The following is a 25,744-nucleotide window of genomic DNA, read 5'->3' on the forward strand; positions in this document are numbered from 1 at the left end:
CAGATCAATTGTCCCTGTTTGGAAAGGTGCCCCTCACCAAAGTCTGGGCTTACAGGAGGATATATGCGGTATTTTACCTTCACAGCTTTGAAAGAGTTACAACTTGTTCTTTCATTGCACAGAATTCTTCACACTGACATGTAATTTGGAAGACTTTTGGTAAGAAATAATAAAAACGTGATTCATGTGGCATGTCTGTGTCCATGTGACCCGGCGGTAGGTGCTGCATCACAAAGGATTCACAACAATCTTGGTGAAAATCAGACGGCCCTCTGTGAGGACCAAACATGTTCAGTGTCTTTAAATTGGACAAGCCAATCACGGTCATTTGTCACAACAGAAAGATCTTTTTTTTTTCATTAGGAAGTAAAAATGGGTTACAGGTGGGGGGAAAAATACCTGCAAGGCCGATTATTGTGGATAGAAAAGGGGATAAAATAACACTTATGAGCCAAATTTTACACAGTGATTGAACTATTTTATAAATAGGTACTTTTGCTGTCTCATTTATTCATATATGCTGATCGTGAGGGCTTGTTATTAGAACATGTTTACACGAGCTCTCCTCTTTGTGTTATATTATATTTAAATCTGAAGTTTGTTTGGGGAAAACAGACTGATCACTTTAGAACCCGTCACCAGCAGTCTTCCCATTCTTCCACTAATTTGACCTTCTCTAATATAATGCTTCTTTTTGCAATTAAAAACATCAGATTATTATTTCCTACAGGTAGAATCACATGAGTCATTTTAACATTTCATGAAGTATATTCTCATCCAATTAATGTCCCAAGGACACACCAATTCAGTCTTTGTGTGCCACCATCCAAACCAAAACATAATTAGAGAGTAAGGAATTTAAAAGGCAGCACCTCCAGAGAAAGACCTGAAAAAAAAAATGAACCATCCACTGCTTTGATTTGCCAAGCGGACGGAGAGAGACCAAGGTTTTTAATAAAGCTGTAAGCAAGCTAAGGCACTTTCAAACTGCTCAGAGTGGATAGAAGGGGCTGATGTTAGTCATATTCCTCTGCAAGGACTCTGGATTACAAATATTATCACTCACAGCAAATTGTGAGCAAGTTTTTTTCCCCCCCACTGATTAATTTTGTATTTATTTATTTATTTATTTTTAATATTCACTCTTTAAGGTTGGATGTTTGGCCGTGAGGCATTTTAGAGAATGAAAAATAAAACACAACACAGGAGGCAAATTACATAGACATATATTTATATGCATATGAATAAAAATACATATACATATTGTACAATATCTTGGCAGAGCGTGAAAACAGCTCTGCCAGCCCAGAAACAGAAAGTAAGCCTCTTTAAATAAGTGCAAAATGTTAATGAGACAAAGAATTGTAAAGCATATATAAAGTCTTTTTTTTCTGAACTTTCTTTCACATTTTTGTTTTTCCTGTTAAAATCACACGGAGCAGACATGAAGATAACTTGTGCAAAGACCCATTTATATATATTTATATATAAATTTATATCTATGTACATAGAGTTTGTTCATCATAAGAAGTAGCTGGTGCCATTAGCTTGACATTAAGTACTGCTCAGAGAAAAGAAGTTAGGGCCTTTGCAGAAACTCGGCTGTGCATAACCAAAAAGTAAACAAAGCTGAATCGGTTTGTTATCTTCAAAATAAAGGAACACTTTCACACAATCTCATTGGACGAGGGCTGCGAGGAGGCTCGCAATGTTCCTGAAATGGTGGTGTCACTTAAGCAAGTGCAAGATGTCACACACAACAAACGCTTCCACACTTGAGCTGGAATGAGAAAAAGAAACTAACAAAAAAAAGGCTTTGTTTAACTCATGCAAAGCTTTACAATCTTTCCCCCTGCCTGGACGAGGAAGGGTCATCTCACCTCTCTGACTGTCATCCTCAACCTGCAGCCTGCATCTAATGAGCTGAGTACACAATACAGTGACTGCAGAAAGCAGTCAGCGGCTGAAAGTTGAGGGAACTATGGAGCCACTGAACATTTTCTGCCATCTCACATTAGATGAAAAATGAACAAATTTTGCAAATTAAGAGTTTCTGTATGCTCTGTTTTGTGCGGCTTAATGCAAAACAATAGAAACAAAAAAAAATCCCCAAAAAAAAGGAAAAGAAAGAAAGAGGAGCAGGGACACAGCAGAGGAATGAAAGAACCTGGCTGCGAGTAAGGACAAATAAATGAAAAGACTACATCAGCCTTACATGAGAAGCAAGCCTCCTGACCTCTCAGCTCCATCTCTCTGCTCAATATTTGATACCAGAGCGTGTGAATTATGAATAGTGCTTATAGAAAATAATACAGTGTTGAACAACATCACAGGTGCACCGCTGCAAAGACCCACGGGTAGATAATGGGCAGGTTTTTTTTGCAGCGCTGCTGGGCTCTGAACACAGCAACAACAACAAATCACCAGCTACCAGCTGCTGGTACACGGGTGCAAAAAGGCCGGTGAGCTGAAGGTCAGAACCTTTCCACAGCACTCTGCAAGAAATGTATCTGCAGCCAGAAACATGCTCAGCTGTTTTAAACGCAGCCCGGCCTTTACTTATAAGTGCATTTTTTTAAATTGATGTCATGGCAGTGTCCATTTTTTTCCTAATACATGTCAGGCCATCTTTAGTTAGTGTAAGAGAAAGAGACCAGGAAATAAAACTCGCAGTGAGGTGAAATTTAGAAATGAATAGACACATGGGAAAACAGACAGGAGACGGGAGTGAAAAGGGGGCAATAACTCATCTGACACGCACAAATTGAGGGCAAACTGCTTCGAATTGCAGGTTCTCGCGGGTGATTCTGATTTGCTTTGGGCAACAAGGAAACCTGGACAAATGGCATCTCATGGGGAAGTGAAAAATAAAACAGGTCATTCATCCAGTTCCTTCCTTCTCTCAGCCCTCAATGAATCGAACAAGCGTTCTCTCAGTTCTAATGCACAGAGGTCAATTTAGCATCAAGTCAATCAATTAAAGAATGCAGCTGAAAGAAAACTGCAGGTTATTGTGTGTGTGTGTGTGTGTGTGTGTGTGTGGGGGGGGGGGGGGGGGGGGGGGGGGGGGATAGCTGAGGATTTATTTTTCTGGGTTTAATTCTGAAAATCACCTTCCTAAGAATAAACTGAGTCCTGGGAGTCAGTTTTAACTTTAAAAGTGAGTGTGTGTGTGTGTGTGTGTAAGGGGGGGGGTTAATGTATATACACCATAAAAACAGAAAGTGTTTTTTCCATCACTGAGGGGCAAACACAGGCAGGCTGAGGTAAAATGTAACAGGAGAGTCAAAGAAAAAATAAACAGCCTCACATTTACTCATGTAACTCTGCAGCTCACTGCATCCTAAAAATGTTAAAGGAGATTAAGATTATGGATGTGTTGGCCCAGTAAAAAAGTACTTAGGTAGCTTTCATGTTGTTGTAATATTAAAAAGAAATAATGAAATGAACAAACCTGAAAAAAAAAGAAAAATGAAACTGGGGGTTATAAAGCAGCAAATCCTACGACTGTCTGTGAGTCCATCTGCTATTCAGCAGAACCTCTGAGACCAATGGGCAGTTTGGGGGGGGGGTTCCAGTACATATCAAAGTTAAGACTTCCTGTTTCATCCACTGGTCATTGCAGATAAATTTAAAGAAGCACATTAAAAGCTAAGTAATCATCGGCAGATAGCCAACAGTGTCAACATTCTGCAGACAAAACCCTCCTTTCACCCCCCAAATGGACTACTTACTTCCACGCAACCAAACCCTGCTCAACAGAACTCCAACAAAAACCAGGAAGTTTCCGGTACCAAAAATCTGCTCATTCATCTGTTTTTTAAATCCAAACAAGAGCCAAAACTATTTTCACTGTCAATCAATCCAACAAATGTTTGCTCAGTTCATCTTTTAGCACATGAAAGGTTACAAAATTATATTGTGTGCTGCTGTCATATAAAATAAAAGTAGTAAATCATCTCATTTGAAAAGCTGGAACCAGAAATAGTCTTTTTTGTTTGTTTGTTTGTTTTGTTTGTGTGTTTTGTTTTGGTTTGGTTTTTTTTTAACTTAAAAAGTGATGAAAGACATTTAACAAATTATTATTAATTACGGCAATTTAAGGACGGAGATGCAGCTTAAGGTTCGACCGCCGTGCTAAACAAGCTGCAGAGATCTCTGCACTGAGAGTCGGTGCTGATTCTACGTGTCTAAAGTTTTTCTCACTGTGAGTGTCTTGTAGACGAGTTTGCAAAGAAAAACTGAGACCTTGTCTTACTTTACCGATTGAAGGGTGCGCGTGCGGCACGTCCGAAGCTTGATCCACAAACACTAACCAGCCTTTTCACGTAACTACTCAGCTTTCCTTTCATGTTAAACTCTTAGATCTAGATATGTGATTTTTGCACCATTTGTCCAGATCCTACCACATTATGTTTCATACACAAACACAACCAAATAAACATTTACAAAAACTACAGCTGGACACCAAACAGACTGATAATAAATGCTACAGTTCTTTTTTTTTTTTCTTATTATTATTATTGTGATAGCACATCAACTAAAATCAAACATGGCCACATGTACAGGAATAGAAATGTGTACATAAAGCTCTCTTTGAAATACCACTCTTCTCTTCTCATTGTTTTTTTTTTTTAATCCTGAACAGTAAATGAAGGCCTGTATAGAGAGAAAAATCACACACACACACTCACTGGACAAAAAGTGAAGAGTCACTTAAAACCACTGCAAAGAGAGTGGTGATAAAAACATCTGCCTGTCGGGGTTCACGCAACATACACACAGGGCTTTTTTTTTTTTTTCTTCAAAATTCACAACTTAGTTGGTTTTGTTTTGTTTTTTTACGTGGGAGAGTGAAATCATCACTTTCTACCACATCAAGTCCTTTTCACCATTTTGTGTCAGTGTGCCAAACAGTGCCGTGGCACAAAATGGTGCTGTAAGAAAGCAACTTCCTTTTTTTCACATTTCTATGAAGCGGGGTGCTTTCTTTGCCTGTCTGCAGCCACTCAAGAGTCAAACAGGTGGCAGGGAGAGAAACTGAGGAGAAAAACTCTTACAAAGACGAGCCCTGCTCCCCTGTCGTCCCTGAAAAGGGGACATAATACTTAAGAAACTGTCTTCTTCCCACCCAGATCTGCCTCCTTCCTGTCCAGGCGCATGTACGGCTCAAAAGCTGAAGAGCCACAGCCATAGGAGGACGACAGTTCATGGTGAGCGCTCCCCAGCAGCGGCATGGAGAAGCAGAGGGGGTGAGGTGGTGGGACACCCAGCCGTGGTGAGGGCGGGGTGCCTCCCAGCGAGGGCAGAGAAAGCCCGAATGTCCCCCCTGGTAGGGAGCTGGGAGGAGTGCTGCTGCTGATCCCTGGAGAGGTGGAGGAGCCTCCACCTGGGCTGCTCAGCAGGGAGCCATTTGCTGGATGAGATGGAGGCCCCAGGAGAGAGTTAGGTGGTGGTGGAGCAGGCCCTGACAGGAGGCGTCCCTGCTCCAGGAGGCGCAGGATGTTGCAGGTGGCCAAAGACTCAGATGTGGAGGAGGAGCGCTTGTCTGAATCCTTGGTGGTGTCCTTCTTCTGTTTGGTTCGGCGGTTTTGGAACCACACCTTCACCTGTGAGAAAAAGCACACGCTTTGTCAGGGGTGGAGTTGGTGAAAGCAGTGAGACAACTTTGCAGACTTTTGCAAAGAATAACTGCTCAACACAAGCAAAAATAAAGGTTTCAATGAAAAAACAGATTTTATTCCACCTCTTCTTCTTCAAAGCAGAAAATTATAACACACTGTGTTATTCACTTCCTGATATTATCCCACATCTTTATACTACATGACAAAAGTTAAAGTTAAAAGTTGACCCTGGGTACACTGCAACAGTAAACCAGTCACACCCATATAACTCCTTCTAGAACAAACAGGAATACTTTAATATCAAACATTTGAAATTTAAAGAACAAAACACTCCCATAGCTGTCATCAAACATGCATTCACTCTGATGCACTTCCACCAAACGAGTCATCATGTTAACTGCAGCAAAACAGCAAAAGCTCAGTGAACTCTGCCCGTCCTTGTTCACCATATTTAATTAATGGAGCGCAGCTTTAATGTGTAGTATGGGGAAAACTTGGGATTGGGTAAAGGGAGGTTGATTGGAGGGAAAAGAGGGGTCACAGGGTCACAGCTCATAGAGAGACACCTCTGCAAGGAGTCACACACATGAAAAATGAATCGCATCCTGACCGAGATCCAGCCAGCTCCGTGTTTCTCTGCAGGATCACTGTGGCACTGAAAGGAGAAATGTAATAATCCAGCATTTCCAATGAGTTCTTGGCTTGTTGGCAAAAGGAAGTTTCTGTGGCATGAAGAACTGCAACTGCACTCAGATTAAGGTTGATTCATTCAAGTCTTTTGTAACATTTTTTCTTTTGAGTTATTTTACTCTGTTTTCCATTAAAACTCGGTTAAAAGTTTAAAATTAAAAAAAAAGGTAGCTGTAAGGAAAATAAATGTTAAAAAAAAAGAATAAGTGGAACAATATTTTGTAGTTACAAAACTAACTGAAATAAAATTAAAATGTGAGGGAAAGGCTTTAGAAGAGTCTTGGAGTGTGTGGTTGTTACTGAGGCTGGGATCTCTACTTGACTGTGTGTGTGTGTTGTGTGCTGTTTTGTACTTATTACATTTTGCCCATAATAAAAGCCGTTCTCATTACACAAAAAAGAAAGTAATACTTTTAAAACAATAAAACAAAGCAGAAACTAGAAAATCCACCCTGGAAACTACCTGAATTAAAAAATACAAAAATGAACAAAAATAAATATAATGAAAGCTACGAAGCAAAAACAACTCTGTTCTCAACTGAGGTATCAAATGTGATTTAGTTTAACAGTCTAAATGCTAAAGCTGCAACAATGCCCCATTTGTGCTATAAAAAGTGAAACAGTAATAGAAACAGTAATATAGTAGCAACAATTTTCTTTTTTAAATATTTTAAGCACAGCTACATATTTTCAATTAGACAACTCGCTGAATGATTAATCTCAAGCTTATGCTCTGAATTAACTCAATAATAATCTGAAAAAAAGGATGCAAACACAAAGAGCCAGTGTGACTGAGCATCTTGTCTTTCAGCTGGAACTTACAACTTTTTACTAGCAACTTATTTTTTAAAGGCTGCGTTCCCTCACCTGTAGTTATCGTCCTACCTTCTGATTAGTTCATTTTGTTGAAGAGATCCATCTCCCCAGAGATTTGCGCCACACTCTAGATTTGTGTTATTAATTCATGTTTGTTAATCATGCAGAGCAATTAAAAGATAGAAGTAAATGTCGAGGCGAGCGGCTTTGTTTCACTTCTTTTCCACTCACATCCATATGGTGTAAATGAATCCAACATTACACAACAGACTTTTGTAGAAATCCAGTAATCTAATCCCTGGTGAGAGGGGATTCCTGTAACAGGACTGCATAAGCCTGCAATGGATCTGTAGATCATGATTTAAAAAAAAAAAAAAAGTTTCATAAGAGTGTGTTGATTGCACAACAGCAAAATGACACATAGAAAGAAACAAAGGCAACATTCACAGGGAAGTCTGTCACATGACCCATCGCTCTGTTAGAGGACCTTATAGGAACTTTCAGGCTTAACACACCATTTTGACTTTGAGTTGATTTGATTTCAGATTCTCTGAACATTTTTGGTCTGATCTTAAGTTACAGATGTTCGTTTGTTTGTTTGTTTGTTTGAATAGGAATGACAAATTGAACCTTTTAAAAAAGGCAAACCTGTCATGCAGATAAAGCCAGAGGAGAGTGCGTTTTGGAGCTAAATGATGGCTCATGTAGATGAATATCATCCTGATTATATGCTTTTTTTTCCTCTCAGAGAACGTTTTTTCTGATTGAAGTGTACTGGAAGAACACAGCAACATTACAGATGCTGCTCAAGCTGTTTGTGCATTTACTCTGTGCACTTTTAATTGTTTTATATGATTTTCAAATAGATATGTGCAATTATTTGAAGCTGAAAACCACTGAAAGTCAAACTGCCACTAAGTTTTATACTTGAATAAAATTTCCTTGTGACCTGGGTTTCCCCAGTTTGAACTGGCCTCCTTGTTGTGGCCTCCCAGCTGTCTATTGCATATCACCAACTGAAGGCAACAATGACTTAAACATAATGTTTCCAGGTCAGTGAATGGTTGGCCTCATTGCTGCTGAAAGATTTCCAGCTGCAAGTAAGAAAAATGGGGAGTCGTCGTGACCTGGGGTTTCTGTTGAGTTTTAGCAGAAACCATAGAGTCCAAATTAAGACAAGGGAAAGCTGTGAAGACACGGCACAGCAGCTGTGTGCTGAGGGACTCGATCTGGATGACTTAGCCTCAGGGGCAACTGCCAGTGTTTCTGTGGTTGCAGCAAAATCTTTTGATGACTATCCCTGTGACTATAAATATGGATACGTTTTTTAAAAAGAGCAAATAAAAATTAAACAATCAGCAGCTGGAAACAGAAATGTCTGGAAATTGTTTTCCTGAATCCCAAATCTTTACTGCTCATGAACTCCAGTTTTCAAGTCAATAGAGGCTCTTTTGACTTGAATTTTTTTTTTTGGCAAACACTGTACTTCCATAACCAGCAGATATCCAGGGTAAGATTTCCTTTTCCATCTGCTGATCATTGTATAAAAACGCAGATCTGGCCAAACCAGATCCCCAGACATGTGTCCCGTGCCCCCAGACGCTTCCATACGTGCTCATCTAATCCTGATCTCTGTGAGATTATAGAATATTCAGGGACCTAATTAAGTGTCCAAGGACACTTTGATGGTTCCTAAGTACACATTTTGATCCCTCCCAAGCACTCTGCGGTTCTTCTAGACTCTTGTCAACAGCCAACAAAGTAATTTTTGTATAACTGGCATCAGTTAACTTACATCTTCTAAAACATTGTAGCAATCCAGTAATATAATAAGCTAAAGCTGTTCTTATTCAGATTATCGGTCTGGTTGGTGTCAAAAACAGTGTCAGTGTGACAGCTACTAGTTTGAGTGAGATCATAGTTCCAGCTACTGACCGCGACACAAATAATGAGATCGGAGAGGATCGAAAGAATCCCACAGCTCAAATAGAAATACTGACGCAAGCAGATCTTACTGCAAAGACCCGAAAGAGGTGCAGGGGGGAGGGGCGGCAGAGATGGAGATAAGAGGGGAGATGAGGGGAGGGACAACAGGAGGGTGGGAAAAGCATCAGAAATGATCTGTGTCCCTCCTCTTAGTCCAGATTTACTCCTCGCTAGCTCACACACTGACGCTCTAAGACCTCTCTCTGTATCTTCATGCTCCTGCCAAATATCCAGTTAAAGGCTCTCACTATGGATGAAACTCCCTACCAATCCCTTTCCCTTATCCCCGCGATGTGGGTGTGGCTCAGGCTCCTGTTCGCATCAGTGTCCTCCTATCCACTGCTGGAAAAAAATAAATAAATAAATAATACGGGGGGGGGCTCCGATGTTTTACAGAGAGAAAATGATGAGAGAAGAAAGCAAAGCTGCCTTTGGTACATCTACACTATTGGATGCAAATCCTTTTTTAATGGGATCCAGGGTTCAGTGCGGGGGCAGAGATTACCGAGGGAGATCTGGATCGGGTGTGACCTGCATTTGTCCCAGGCAGGCAGGCTCCACCTCTGCACCACGCCCTGATCCACTACAGGGGGCATGGGTGGAGCAAGGGTGAAGAGGTTAGGACTGAGCGCTGCACGAGGTCATATTTACAACAAATTCAGCTTATTAACTAATCGTCTCACTGCGTTTTCAGCTCAGACATCCTTAATCACTACATCATGGAATAACAGTGCATCACAAAAAAAAAAAAAGGGTGACTCCTCTTCACATGCCAACAATGATGAAGAAGAGCTGCTATTAAAGAATAAACTCTTTCTTACGCTGTTTGTGCACTCAGACCGAAACTTTCTGATTGTTACAATGGCTCACAAATACACACATATATGCTTAAATAAGACAGTAATTTACTAAATAATATTTTAATGCCACAACTATTGTTATTATTACTATTAATTACAGCTTTTTGGAGTTATGGTTTTAAGTTAATCTAAAAAATAGTCTACTTAAATTCCTACATTAATTTTTATTATATTTATCCTTTATTTAACCAGGCAAAAGTCTCATTGAGATTAAAATATCATTTCTAAGAGAGAACTGGTCAAGAGGGCAGCAGAATATTCAGAAGTCAGCTGATATTTACAGAGGCAGGCTTTTGTGTGTGTGTGTGTGTGTGTGTGTGTACATGTGGAAATATGTCAGTTTGTCTATTATTATGTTGTAGGGGAAAAAAAACATTTTAGCAAAATTATAGTCAATTAATAGCTGAATGGTTAGGATGAATGTCCCTTAAGCATATGTGCCTCAACCAGTGAGTCTCTAGCTTAGTACCCAGTACGTCAGACCATTTGCCGCATTTCCTCTGCCTGTTTCCTGTCTGTTTACTATCAAATGATGGTCGGAAAAAAATAGGCAGCAGTGAACAACAAATTACAATGTATGGGGTAGGATAAAAAATGAAAATGATGGGGGTGGGCTAAGTTCAAATTCAGGGAGAGATGATCAAGGGTGCCATGCATGGATACACAGACCGGGCAGGCACAGGTCAGAGGTTTGCAACGTGGTTCTAGGCAGCTGCAAACAGCAATGAAGGCAAACTGGGTTAGCAGTAAAAATGGTTAAGCCAGATCAAGACCCAGTGTACAGATAAAGTGGGTGTAAAAGCTCTGCTGCACCCTGAAGTAACACAGTGTTAGAGGTGGACAACTGGAGGTCACTGGATTAAAGAAAAGATTTATTTTTGTTTAGATGCATTTATAATTCTCCATATTTCTCCAATGTATTTATATTGTGTTTTGACCATGTTGTTCTATGCACTTGACCCTCCTGTGTCACCACAATGAATCAAAACTGAACTGCCTAAGCCACAAAGACGGGAAGCATTAACTAAAACATCCAAGCAGCACTCTCTGGCTATATAATGGGTACATAATGTTGATAATGCAAAGTGAAATCTAGGATGACAGAAAAGTGTTGAAGAGGAACATTTGGTGACTTTTTTGTACTTTCCATGACCCCTCCATCAGCTTGTTGCTCCCACTGTGACCCTGTTCAGATCCCCTGATCCCAGGCATGTGACAAACACACAATGAAAACACTTTTCCATGGAGATTGTACCAGGCACACCAGGGGCCATTGAACCATATGTAATGCTCCAGTGGATACTCGACTGTATGTAATGTAATGGACCACTGGCTACTCAGCTGTAGTGTGTGTGTAGCAGCCATTATTGGAGAACTGCAACAAGCTAATGGGCAGGAACAACTGTGTGTGAAGGATCAACACATCAGGCTTTTACCGACAGCTCTCCCACTTATATTAGTGAAACCAGCACCTATTATTCACAGATAGGATGATCTTAATTAAACTATTGTGACAGTGCTACTGTTTGGGGAAAATTGCATTAAATTTTTCATTTAATAACTGACTAATGTTACCTTCTCAGAAATAGTTTAAAAAGTACGTTTTCACAAAGATGACCAGTCATGTTTATTCCTTTGCATCTAAACCTAAAATTAACTGTCCGTTTAAAATTATATTTGCTCATTTTTTATAAATCATTTACATGCTTTTATTGTGAAGCCCTGTGGAACGTTTGTCCTTAAATGCACGCGCAACCGCCTTGTTTTAGCAGATGGCATCACCCTTGCCTCTCTCCACTGGCTCCCTGTACATTTTACTTTTAAACCGCTGCTGAAATGTAGCTGCAGCCTTCTATCAGCAGGCTGTTCCCAACTCAAGGCTTAAATCTGAGAGTGGTAATGCTTCTCCATCAGGGTCCCTCAGCTCTGTGCGATCTGCCTAAGGAGAGGAGCTTTGCACTGTCGAGGACTTCCTTTAAATCACCTCTGAAAGCACATTTTTAGAAACATTTGTTAGTGTATTGTCACCATTTATTTTCCATTGTCTTGTTTATTGTCTCCACTGTTATTATAGTTTTTATTCTTTAAATGATATTTATTTTTAATGTTGACATTTTGCTTTTTTTTTTGCCCAGTGTTTGAATTTCTGTTTTAATTTACCTGCTGAGCGTCCTGCTTTTTGCTCGTCTTTCAAAGCGCTTAATGAGGCATTTTTAAAAGGTGCACAAAATAAATAAAGTCATTATAATAAAATAATAAAATAAAGTTTTTCTGTACACATAGCAGAGGACATGACCTCTTTATTGTTTCTGGGTATTTCAGTATTTCTACATCTGCTTCTTGTGGCTAATTTTTGTTGAGTTTCAAAATGTGTTGCACGGGGAAGCTCAGGATCAGCCCAATCGTGGCTAAATGCACCAGATTTAAACACATTCGTGGATGTTTGGTTCATTCCAAAAAAACAAGAAAAAGAAAGAAACAAGGCATATAGTTTTAAAATAAATCACCTCAGTTCCACACTACAAATAATTTTCACCTGCCTGACATCATCTCCTATCACACTACCCCCAACCCCACCCCCCCAAAACTGTTATCATCAACACATTTCAGCTGACCTGCAAACCTCCAGGCAGGTCCAGGTTCACCCAGAGGTTTTATAGAATCGCTGATAGATGTGGCTGCCTAATCCTCCTTAGCACAAAAGCACGTGAGACTGTTATGAGGCTCACCTTGTTCTCTCTCTCTCTAGCTGCCTCCCTCCCTCTCTGCCCCTCCTTCCTCGCCTCTGTCCAATGACCGGTCTCCGCCTAAGCCATTACCTCCTCCCTGCGCGTGCTGTAACATTAGAGATACACTGCATGCATTTGCCAAAAAAAGTCAGCAGGTGTTTGGATGTGGTCCATGACTTTTTGTGCATGTCACCCCGCAGTCACTTGAATTTCCCATCACCTTCAGCACATGGTCTTGTCTTTGCCCAAAATCTCTGACAGTTCTTATTTTTTTCCCATCTTTTTAGGAAATCACAGCTGGCAAAAGAAAGGTGCATTAAAGCACGACTCTCTCTTATTCTTAGATTTGATGTCTGTGCATGCATCACCTACTGCACAGGCGTCTCTCCTCACCTCTGCTCAGTGGCTTTCCTGTTCAAGAGACTTAGAGTTTTTAAATGACCACAAATGCAAGCATGATAAAGTCATCTATACGACTAAAATACTATAGTTAAATTCACATTTTAGATACTTGTCCATATTAGACTGGATTCATTATCTTCTAATTAATTTCATTGAATTTAATTTGCTCCTCCTCCACATTTACTGCATTTATCTGACTGCTTATTGTGTGAGGGCATTCCCAGCATTCAGCATTCCCTTTCCAATCAGAGACGTCATTGCAATTGTCAAACTGAAAATGTAACAAAAAAGGCCACATACGCGACCTTTGACCCTGCTGATTGTCTGGCAACTTGGGGTCAGACTTGAGGCGCTCTGTGTGTGCGAGTGTGTGCACGCGTGCGTGCGTGCGTGCGTGCGTGTGCATGAAGTGCAAACCTCTTGTATCCAATCCTGCTGATTTCCTATTTCCACATATGTTGAAGGATTACAGGTTGCTCCATATGTTTGGAAAATTACACTCTGCTCGGCTTCACACACTCTTCACTCTGCCAGAAACTGATGAAGCAAGTCAAATCAATCTATGAGAGTGATTAGGGACAAAGGCGGCTAAGAATTAATTGCTGTTATGTTCTGATTATCTAATCAGTTGATTAGATAATCAGAGCTTCACAGGTTTCTTCCTGACCATCACTGAGTTGGACAAAGTTCCTATTTTAAAGACGACGCTCTAGTTTTAGGTCACTGCAGAGCGAAGAGGAAAGAGTTTGTTTCTTTCCAGCACCAAGTCCAAACATTTAAGCTGAAAGCACAAAGGCAGCAAGTGTCCATCTCTCTGTCTGTCTGTCTGTCTGACAGCCTCCCTTCCTATCTCTTTCTCTGCTCTGAGTGTTTGGACAATCCCCGCACTGTGCAGCCGCCTCTCTGCTACATCTGCAAAACTATACGTAATGGCCGGGCCCTCTACGCTCCAGACGAACGACCAGACGCCATCTGTCTGGGCCGTCATGAAGAACAATAAACACAACAAGGACATTCACTGCAAGCAGACACACACAGAAACACAGCTCGTCATCTTGTCTCCTTTATCGTCACCCTTCAGAGGAACACAGTTACATGTATTTCAGGGATCCATCGGCATGTTCATGAAATCACTTTCTCCACGTGGTATCAAACAGAGGAGACTTGTAGGTCTTTAAGTAAGAAACCTGGATGTTTTTTCTTCAGCTTTCTCTTCACACCAGTGGGCTAAATCATCTCTAATACAATAAAACAGTGACACCATCTTTAAATAATCTTACACAAAAACACTTTTAGATGCTTCTCGAGAGCAGTTCCACAAGTGGGTGGAACATCGGTTTCATAAGCAGTCACAAAGGTTCACACAGCGCCTGTCTGTCTCTTTTTCACCCTCCTATAGTGCTCAGCATAATAATTATTAATTCATTAATACATTTTATTTATAAACCACTTTACAAGCTGTTAAGAGAAGCCTTGCACAGCAGCTTAAAAAGACACATTAAAGGTGTGAGCTCCACATGAGCTGCTCTGGAGTCAGCTCTGACCTCTAACCCCTCTGTGGTACAGTAAGCCACAAGTGAAGCAACCAAAAGCATAATTTGAAGGTTTTACAGGTACTAAAGTGCATTCCAGGTTGTTTGGCATCATGAAACTGTCCATCTGACAGAAAAGACATCAGACAGGGCAAAAAAAGCGTGATGCTGATTTTGGGTGACTTGTACACCTGCAGCTACATCTGAGAGGTTCACTTTAACACTGGCTGTATACTTCCTTCCATCTGTCCATCCATCCACCCATCTTCTACCACTTATCCGGGTTCAGGTCACTGGAGCAGCACACTCCTCTCCCCGGCCACCACCTCCAGCTCTACCAGGCGGATACAGAGGCATTCCCAAACCTCCCAAGAGGAATACTCTCTGTACAACATGTCCTGGGTCGATTGCAGTGTCTCCTCCCGGTTGGACATACCCAAAACACCATACAGGTGGCTTTGCACTTTTTCACTCTAAAATGTGCCTCTTTTAGAGAGTGTTTGGCGGCCAGCAGGGACAGAATCTGACAGCCATAGAGGCCAGAAAACACATGCAAATCATTTTTCTGCACACTTGCCTGGGAAAACAAACCAAAACAAACTGAAGGAGTTGTGTGGAGTTAAAAACAAGGGACATTTAAGAGCCGTTTCAAAGCTCTGCAAATGAACTAAACTGAGTGTGAGCTCCACCTGCTCTCATCCTGCAGCGTTAACATGAAATCAAATGTGTCCCACATAATAAACAACTTAACACACAACATACTGTAGTGCAAAAGACACAACAGTTATATTTGTTTCACAATAAAATGCTACTCACAAATTCTTTTAGCCATGAAACATCTGACAGCCTTAATTTACATACATAAAGCTTCTCATACGCCAGCATCTGCATTTTAAAGTGGTTAAAGCTGTGGAGGCTGATGGAACAAGGTTTTAGTGTGACTCGTGCGGGTAAAGAAAAGATACAGGAGACATTACAGTCTTAGATTGTTTTCACCAGGTGAAGAACAACGTAAGAAATTAACATTCAATCATCCGTTCTCACATTTTTGGATCTAAACCTCACATATTAAGGGAGGTGTTGTGTGTGGCTACAAAACATATCTACCAAGGCCTCCAAAATACACTTTTCCTCAAAGAGTTTTTCATGAACTGAATTATTTTTTTTACATTTCTGACAGCTAAATATTAAAAACTAATAGTTATTATAGGCACTAACCATGCACAGATATCATATAATCAATCAGTCATTAAATTTAAATGTTTATTTGTTGTGTATTCAAACCAACAAGACAAAAAGGGGTGCAAACATTTGCCCAAATGTGCACTGTTCAGTCAGCTATAAAATATATATAAAACATGATCTTATTCCTGAATTCTCTCCCATTTGCTGCAGGATTACTCCACAGCACAGCAACCATTAAATCCACAGATTTCGACAACAAAAGGCTGATATAAAGGCAACTTGTAGTTCAGCTGCAGGGTAAACACAACAGTCAAGCCGGAGAAGACATTTAAAGAACACACAAAGGGGCTGTTCGTTTTTGTTTTTTTCCTCCACATGCAGGAACACACCTGAAACTTCTATAAACACCCATCAGTCCTCTATGATCCAAGCAGAAACTGACCATGAAACTGAAATGGAGGAGCCTTCGTGTTTAGTTCAGGCTTTCTGTATGTGTGTGTGTGTGTGTGTGTGTGTGTGTGTGTGTGTGTGTGTGTGTGTGTGTGTGTGTGTGGTGTGTGTGTGTGTGTGTGCGTGTGTATGTGTACAGTATGTGTGTGCGTGTGTGTGTGCGTGCCCTTCCTGCTGTGTTGCCCTGTAGCGGGGAGCCACCTGCCGGGATGAAGGGAGAGCTCTGAGCTGGTAACAGATAACAGAGTAACGCGTTACAGCAGAGTGGGAGACATAAGTACGCCTATTTATGCCTGCTTTGTTCACGCGTGGACTCAAATATTTTGGTGAGGTTGAATTATCCGGTGTCTTTGAAACGTTTCAGTCAGAATAAAAATAACTTGAACTGAAGAACACCTGTTTTTACCTCCGTTCTTTGCACTTTTTTAATGCGGTAAAAGAAAGTGAAATCCGCGCTATCAAAATAAAAGCCTTTAATAAATGTAAAGCCTTAAAGATTCACGCGATTTTTTTTTTTTTTTTTCAAGATATAAAGTCGGAGCAAGCACTCTGTGATCGATTTCTTTCACAGGTGAAGCTCGGTAAGAATTAGCTCCACCCAGATTTGGGGCTTTTATTTATCTATTTTCATATTATCCTTTTGTTGTAATTATGTGCTATCTTTTTGTTTTAAAACTTTGCACGGGAGAAAGAAAATGTGCACTGTAGACTTTCAAACTAAAAATATCCTTTTTTATGACTTTAACTCGGGCCAAACTCGCTAGAATTACATTTGGAGGTCACGGTTTAAAAAGCGGAAAGTTTAAAGTTTAATTTTAGTTTTGGCAACGGTGTTTAAGCTTGGAACACGTGAGAGTAATAATTTGTAATAATCAGACACTTATCACTGCTCAGATCATTACTTCTTATTCATTTATCTTCTATATTTTTTATAGGATTTGGTTGATAAAGACGTGACTCCCCTTGTTAATTTTTCGCGCATTTGTGTATGTCTGCTCTTTATGATCAGCTTCAATAAATGAGCAATACCTGTAGGTACAGCATGGGTCAGAGATTAAATCCCCAAACACTGTTAAAAAAAAAAAAAACAATCATCTACCCCACCTCTCATATTACTGTTTGTAAACGTTCCTTTAAAGTAAAAGCGAGACTTGATTGGGTTATTTTCTTTTCATTTAGAATAATCTAATGACAGAAAATAATTTGGCACAAATCAGGCACTGAAAAAGTACGAACGAGTTGCAGATAAATCCGCAGATTTTCTTCATATTTTTGATTTGAATTGACGAATTTAATCGTAATCTGAAAGTCGGTCGTTTCCCCCATTGTATAAGGAGTGTTGTGCTCAAAACAAAATCAAACCACAGAGCTTATTCTAGAGTGTTTCCAGTCATGAGGCCTTCTGCTGCTTTCAACTAAAGCGAACTGCATGGTTTGCCAACTCCCAGACCAGCTCAGTGGTGACAAAGGTTTTCGTCTTCCAACAGACACGATAGATAGATAGATAGATAGATAGATAGATAGATAGATAGATAGATAGATAGATAGATAGATAGATAGATAGATAGATAGATAGATAGATAGATAGATAGATAGTGCTCTTTAATTGAATCATAAAACATATTACTTGAGAACTCAAAACATCAACAAACACCATAAGTCACCTGAAAGCCAGAAAAACGGTCCAAACAGCTTCTTTAAAGGGGCCTAAAACTTCTAAGAGCTCCCATCTTCCCTTTGTGATTTGTGCGCGATTAGCCTTGAAGACGCATTTGCCTAAAACATGGAACCGCCACCGATAAAAAGGGGGATAATAATGAGGAAGAAAACGCCTCTACTGCCAACTAAAAGCCTTTCGATCACGCTTAAAGCTGCCTCAATAGCCCATAGCATTAAGAAATTTCGACTCCATGGGTTTAATATTTTACACCAAAGAGGCTCTTTTCATTTTTTTTTTCTCACTTGAAGGCCAGACGGTTTTTCAGACGGTTTCATTCAACCAATCCTCAGCAGCATGAAGCTGAAGCCCTCCTATTAACACCCCTAGAGTCAGCACTAATGAGGGACACAGTGGCTGCTCTGTGTTCCCCAAACCAAGCGCGCGCACACACACACGTGCGCGCGCACACACCTCCATCCCGCTACCTTTATTTGTATTTTGTCGCTATATGTACTTCAGAGCTGGACTGTTTCGCAGGCGCAGTGAGAAAGATGCGCAAAAATGATGCGTTCAGTAGCAACAAGTGTTTTCACACAAGTGATGCTTTGGTCTGAATTGCGCAGAAGGCTTTGGTAAATCGTGTATCTGCTTACTTAAAATAAAGCTTGATCCTACCTTTACCTTTACAATAGTAGATTTTCTGTTTTTTTCCCCACAGGTTTTTCATGTAACACTCGTCACTAACACCAGCGTTCTTTTTACATAAATATAGGCTACAGAAAGCTCCTTTAACTGGTCACCCATTTGCTTACGACACAGCCCTCAAGGGCCAGCACAGCATTTGATTCGGCTGTTACGATGAGACACGAGTTGGTCTGCAAGTTTTTAAAGACACACATGCTGCTAAAGGCATTTACACATGAAAAAACATACATTTAGACAGTAGTCCAATTCACGTGCTATTAACTTTTAACATACAAGTGAAGTTACAGAGGATATAAGTTAAAGCTTTACTTTACTTTACCTTTTTTAATATGGGCCATGATAGCCAGGTTGCCCTTCAACAACCAGTTTATCCAATTATAATTTGTCATTTAGGGGCAGTTCTCTGAAAGCATTCTTATTTGTAGAAGAAAAGAAATAAAGATGCTCTGCTGCTGCTGCTGCTGCTGCTGCTGCTGCATAGCTCCATATTGCTTTGACCCATGAGGTTGGACAGATATGAATGAAGGGTGCTGGGTTCAGGCATAAGTGCCATGAAGTGTCACGGGCTATTTTTGCGTTACAAAAACACACACACACACACACACACACACACACACACACACACACACACACACACACACACACACACACACACACACACACACACACACACACAAATTCCTGTAAGTTCTTGTTTGCTGGACTGGATACTCAACTTTGATTTTGTGGTTTTTAATTAGTGTGCAGCTAAATAAACATGCATTTACAGCTATGTATTTACATTTGAATAGTAACGTTTTGTGTTTGCTGAGAATTAAAAGTAAAAAAAATAATAAAATAAAAAACACACATGAGCGCACTTCTATTCTTACACTCAAGCAGATTATGTACAATTTATGCCTACATCCCCAAACATGTAATGAGCTACTGATAATGGCGAATATGTCACAGAGGTGTTGACTCATGCAGTGTGAGGCTGTGGTTTGGTATTCGTGAATCAGAAAACGCTTATATATACCTAAATGTAGGCAGACACATTTTAAAAGTTTCAGAATGGACCGCTGGTGGATACTTTTGGAGCCTCTAACTGTGAAAACATGCGGTCATACTTGGCCTGCGTTAGGCCTGCAGCCTTCAGGCCTGTATTAGCTTCAAATGAATCCATGTGGTGTCTTTATGGATGATTCTGTTACTTTTTATGCATTAGGTATTTAAAAGATGAATACATGAGCCTGTGCTGTAAAGTTTTGTTTTGTTTTTAATCTGGAATATGGCCATAAACGTAGCAATTTCGGTGGAAAATGATTCTGGGCCGGACGGCTCATCGCTTCTGATTGGCTGAGGAGCCAATTAAAGCTTCTGCGCGCACCTGTAGTCACATAATTAAGAAAACATCTGGCTGTCGCTAATCGAAACCACCTCATTGAGCTAACCAAGTGTTTAAACGGGCTCCGATATTATTAAAGTATCTCATAAAATAAATGTGTTGACTAGGAACCGGCTACAAGCTTAGTAGCTAAGTGCAACGTTGGAAAAAATTTTGCCTCGGCTAGTTATTTTCGAAATATTTATAAATCCTTTTATTTTATTTTGTTTGGCCCTTACCTGTGTTTCCGAGAGATTGAGCTGCCTCGCGAGCTCCGTGCGCTCGCGCCCCACTACGTACTGGCACCGCTGGAACTCGAGCTCGAGCCGGTACAGCTGCTCAGCCGTGAAGGAGGTCCGCGTGCGCTTGGGCCGGTCCAGGTCAAGGCCCTTCGGAAGGACGATCTCCGGATGGTGCCTTTGGCGTCTGTCCAAAGGGAGAACGTTGGTTCGGTTAAAGTGAGTGTAGAACTGCGGCTGCGCACAAAAAGCCACTTCCTAGCAAGTTCAGACCTCAGAAATCACATATAGGGTGGAGAACCAGCCAAACTGAGCAGCCTAATATTTAAGAAGGGCCCTGTTATCATTAACAAGTCGTTTAGGTCGGTGTGCTGGCTGTTCGGTACGGTGACTTTTAAATAATGGCATATATTTTTAATTATGATTATGTTAGTGGGCTGTTAATCTGACCATTCAACCCCATTCACTGCCTTTACTCCATTTCTTGACGTTGCTTTATTGCACCAATGTGCTACATGTTCATTAAAAACTGAATTAGTTGGGTTTAAACTTGCCCTACGCCCAAAATTAAGGTACATAAATTAAGCTCGCACTGCAAGAGCCATGCTAGCTTTAAACGCTTAAGTTAAAAAAAAACACAACAACAAAAACTGCCTTCTTCACCGCGTGACGCAGTGCCAAATTAATGGCACTGCAAGCATTTGTTAGAGGTGTCGGTCAACTCCTTTTTTAAAACAATGCCGGTAGCGCTTAATTTCTGCACTGGGTGTAAAACAGACCTATTAACGTGTTTTACAAGACTGCGACTCAGCTGCACAGAAACTCGCTGGAGATCTGAGCTGCTCTCTGAGTCCAAGTACCAGAGCTGCGCACCGTTATCTGCCCAGAACATTAGTTATTGCGCATGGGTTCCAGCAAGATCGGGAGCAGGTTTCTTTCTTTCTTTCTTTCTTTCTTTCTTTCTTTCTTTCTTTCTTTCTTTTTTCACATGTTGATTTTGAGTATTATTGGGCAGTTTGTTTTTTTGTTCATCATTTCCCTTACTGATAAGCCATTTGATATTTTAACTGCACATTTGGTGCTCTTTTGGTGCCCTCCAGACTGAAAATACCGAAAACAATCTTAATGTAATATACTGAATCAAAGCTGGTTGGAGAGTCAAAACATAAAGATTTCCTGGATAAAGACCACCTCTATTTTTATTTACTTAATTAGTTTCTAAAGACTGCGTGTCCTCACAGTCCAGTCCTTGGATTCGTGGCTTTTGTCACTGTAGCTACGAATATTTGTTCGTATTTATCACAATAAGTGGACGCGCCAGCGAGAAAAGAACCCCTCTTTGTCCACGGTTTTTATGGTCATAAAATATGCAATCCAAATAAAATATGAAGAGCTTTGAATTAAATATGAAACAAACCGATTGAACTGAAGGCACGTTGTGTTTTCTCCGGGCAGGACATGGCTAACAGTAAGAGAAACGCACAGTGTGCGTAAAAACTAAAGTTGCTTCTTTTTGTTTGTTTTTTTTTTTTGTTTTTTTGGGGGGGGGTTGTTTTTTTTAGTTGTACAGTTATATGGACTTGTTGTCTCTTTTTGAAAACGTGGACATAAAAATGTAAATAAAACATTGTGACTCGTAAAACACAGCAGGTGAATTAAAAGAAGGATCGTTGCGTAAAACACTGATTTGGGGGTTTCTTTGCATTTATTGACAATTTGATGCGTTTTTGAAACGCAGTGAATTCATCAGTTACTTTCCCTACGCGCATCGATCTGTACTGAAAGCATATTTCAATCCCAGCCCTACATACAGCTCTTCCCAAGTGTTTGGTTAGCCCCCAGGTCCCTGCTGCAACACGAGCTCTCCGCCTTTACGCACAAAGTTTCTTTGCCTAACGTGTAGCCAGCCATTAGAAGAAAAAAGATTCTCCTCTTCAGAGAGGCTAAATCTTCTTAACGCAATCATACAGAACACAGCGTTTAGATATTTCTTTGCTCGAGCAGCTCGAATTGAGCAAATATTTGCAAGCATAGGGGGGAAGCCAGCGGCTGTGTGCAGACCTGCTGACCTCCCGATGACCTCAGTCGCTCAGCGGAAAACACAGGCTCAGCTCCAAAAACAAATCCTACAGGCGTTTAACCTCATAGTATCCCCACCAAAATGGCCTCACGGATCTGTCCTACAGACCTTTTTTTTCTCCTCAGATAGACGCGATCAAACTGCTGCAGCACAATAAGAACTGCATGTTCCAGTGCTGGGAGTGACGAGCGCTGATGATTCACAAAGAACGAGCACCTGCCTGTCAGGTCGCTTTCTATAGAAATACAACTGATTCAATATGTCCAGAAATAATCATAAACACTGTATTTTATATACAAATCTGACGGTCGAACGACCCACCTAACAATGCCTGATACCCATGATAAAGATTTAAATATATATATATAGGACTCTTATTAATAAGCCGTTTAGGTAGGTGCACTTCTACAGGAGCTCAGAGCATAAAAAAGCAGATCGTCTTTAATATAGACCCACTTTTCCCACCCATCCTCGTTCCTCTCTCTCGTCGTGCCACAGGCCTGCTATTATAATAACTCCAGTATTCTCTAAAGCTAAATATTCAGTTTTTTACATGACACTTGGCAGTACACGACTAAACGCTGAAATGTAAAACCAAACCAGCCAGCAGCCAAAGTATCCCCAGCTTTCTATAACCTGAAAACTGATAGGCCGACACAGTGAGTCTGCCCACAGCAGCTACACACTCCTGCAAAATATATCGCCACCAAAATAACACTCCGATTTAATTTGATCTTATTTTGTCTCTGAATGGAGAAAAGCTCCAAACTATTTTATTTTTCTGTTTATTTATTTTTGAAAAGCATTATGGGGGGAAAAAACTAGGCAGGAAATCCTGACAATGGTTCACAGTTTAAAAATATTCCTCTAAATCATAAACTCTAAATCAAGAATTTTTTTAACGAGTTTATAACAGTTATTTCATGTTTATGTGTTGAAATAATTTCGAAGTATTTCCATGCAGGTACTTTGCATTGAAATGCCCTTAAATTTCTTAAATGATATAAAAATGTTCTTTTAACTCTGTTTGGATATTTTCACATATATAACAAGCATATATGATATATTTTTGTCTTTTTAAATTATTATTAGAGTATGTAATTTAAATAGATTGTTTATATGTCTGCCATGACTCTAAAAACTACCAGTAATCATTTACAAAACTTAAGAAATAAAAACTGCTATTTTCCTTTTATTTATTTATTTTGTTAAGAGTCATTTTTGGCTTCTTATTTCATCTTAACTTCCTGTTTTTTCTCTCTCGGTGTCACGCAGATTCATTGCCTCCTGTAGGAGGGCGTGGACTCACTTTAACACCGAATTAAATATTATTTATTATTACATGTGTAATGACATAATGTTGCTGCAAGAAAAGGCAATCAGCTGCTGACAAGCCAACAAACACACACATACACACACTTCTTCGGCTGCAGAGTGTGTGTGTGTGTGTGTGTGTGTGTGTGTGTGTGTGTGTGTGTGGTGTGTGTGTGTGTGTGTGTGTGTGTGTGTGTGTGTGTGTGTGTGTGTGTGTGTTTTAAATATATATTAGTGATTTTGTTGTCAAACAGCAGCACAAACAGCCAGGGGTGAATTTCCCCTGATTGTAAGTTTTACCTCCAGCCTCTCTTTTGCTCTCCGTCCTTCTCAGCTCTGATTTGAAACATCCGCACTCACTAAAGCTTTAAAGACAAAATATCCCTGCTGTTAGGAAAATAAAAGCCATCATCTCACTGAAGCCAAATTTCCCTGTTTTTCATTATTGATTTGACTAATTAAATTTTCATGCTTTCACACGAACAAAGGAGCGGCCACAGTTGATGCACCCTGTGTCAGTCGATGCTTTGCCTCAGAGATTTGAGTTCTCATTGAAACTTAAAAACTAACTCGGTGCATTTAAGATCCCCGCCTGATGTTTAAAACTATTATGGTTAAAGTACACACCGCCCGCTGTTACCATGGGAGAGGCTTTTTGTGGTTCTCCCTGCACCACATGTGTCACGCTCACGTCATATACTTTGTTTAGAAGTTCAAGCGTGTGTTTGATGGTCTAACTTTCAAAGTTTGAGTTTATATAAACTAAAATGCGGGTTTTTTTTTTTTTTTTTTTTTTTACTTTGATAGTTTGTCTCATATTTAATATTTTCATGGAAGTTTTTGACCACAAACTAAAATGTATGCTTTTTATTTTAAATGTAGTTACTGCCTATACTGTGTGTCTGAGGTTAGCCTATAATTGGCGTTGTTATTGTACTACAGTCAATTTATTTTTGATACTCGTGCGTAAAATGTAACAAATCTCATAGTCTGATAAGCAGTTCTACCCACAGAACTGATCTCTTTGTTTTGCTCACTCACCCCTTACTAAAATCCTCCGGCAGTAGTCAGGGTCCACTCCCAAAAGTTTGTCATGCCCGTCTTCGCTGGAGGAAGTCGGTGTTGAAGCTGATGTTCCCGGGGTGTCGGTGGAGCTCTGAACCGGAGACCGGCTCCCTATCTCGGAGCGACACTTTGTTTCCATCCTCTCCGGACACAGTGGGTTGGGACCACAGCGGTGGTTCCCATCGCCCATAGTCGTGGCCTGGTCAAACATCTACAAGTAAGTTACAATCTCTGAGATTAGCTTTATCTCCTCCTCCTTAAGTCGCTGCCGTTCACTCTTCTCTTTCTACTTTCTTCTCCTCTTTGAAAATGTTCTCCAGAGACGAGGAGAGCATGCCCCCCCTCTCCCTCCAAAATAAAATAGATCCAGTTACAAAGGAACCATGTGGTCCTGCAAGGGGACCAGGGTGCGCTTCAGGTGTCGCTGCATGACGCACGGTCCGGAGTCCAAACCGAGGCAAGAGAGAGTCGGCTGGGAGGGGGAGAGAGGGAGAGAGAGAGAGACCTCGGGATCTTTTCCTCTAACTATAGGAGGTGCAGAAGGAATGCATGGTGCAGGCTGCAAGGGGGCAACAAGACCTATGGAGGAGCGGGGAGGTGCCACTCAGATACTGCTCACCCACATAGAAATAAAATGAGAGGAGGCGCTGAAGAAAAAGAGAGAGAGAGGGAGAGAGAAACCCACAGCGGTCACAGTTCACCGTGCACAAGGAAAGTTTCTCCCGGTTTGTCCAACGCAGCAGCCTGTTACTTCAGTCCCGGTCAGCTCGGCTGCCTCTGCGGATCCTTGATTTCATGGTGTTGGTGGTGATGCTGGTGAGCTGAGGGGGTCGGCGGTCTCCTGCTTTTGAAAGGCGCACAAAAAATGTCTGTGTTGAGACCCTTCTAGAGGGGAATGTCGGGAAGTGGGGAAACGGTTACATTTGCTCACAAAGTCTCGAACACTCTTGTTGCTTTGTTGACAATTTGCTTTATAGCTGCAACATCACGTCTGGGACAGCGGGACTGGCTGAGACACCCTGCCCACACGAAAGGAACAGA

At 40.7% G+C, this 25,744-nt stretch overlaps 1 protein-coding gene across 1 annotated transcript; it reads right to left on the reverse strand.

The window, feature by feature from the left end:
- Positions 1 to 3,086: 3,086 nt before the first annotated feature.
- vax2 (ventral anterior homeobox 2) lies at positions 3,087 to 25,744 on the reverse strand. The gene is given in 4 exon segments (XM_030753299.1): positions 3,087 to 5,609; positions 20,245 to 20,414; positions 20,417 to 20,431; positions 24,680 to 25,744. Coding segments are annotated over 4 exon segments (921 nt in total). The 5' UTR covers positions 24,915 to 25,744; the 3' UTR covers positions 3,087 to 5,108.

The sequence above is a fragment of the Archocentrus centrarchus genome, chromosome 18 (genome assembly GCF_007364275.1).
Source record: "Archocentrus centrarchus isolate MPI-CPG fArcCen1 chromosome 18, fArcCen1, whole genome shotgun sequence".
Taxonomy (NCBI): domain Eukaryota; kingdom Metazoa; phylum Chordata; class Actinopteri; order Cichliformes; family Cichlidae; genus Archocentrus; species Archocentrus centrarchus.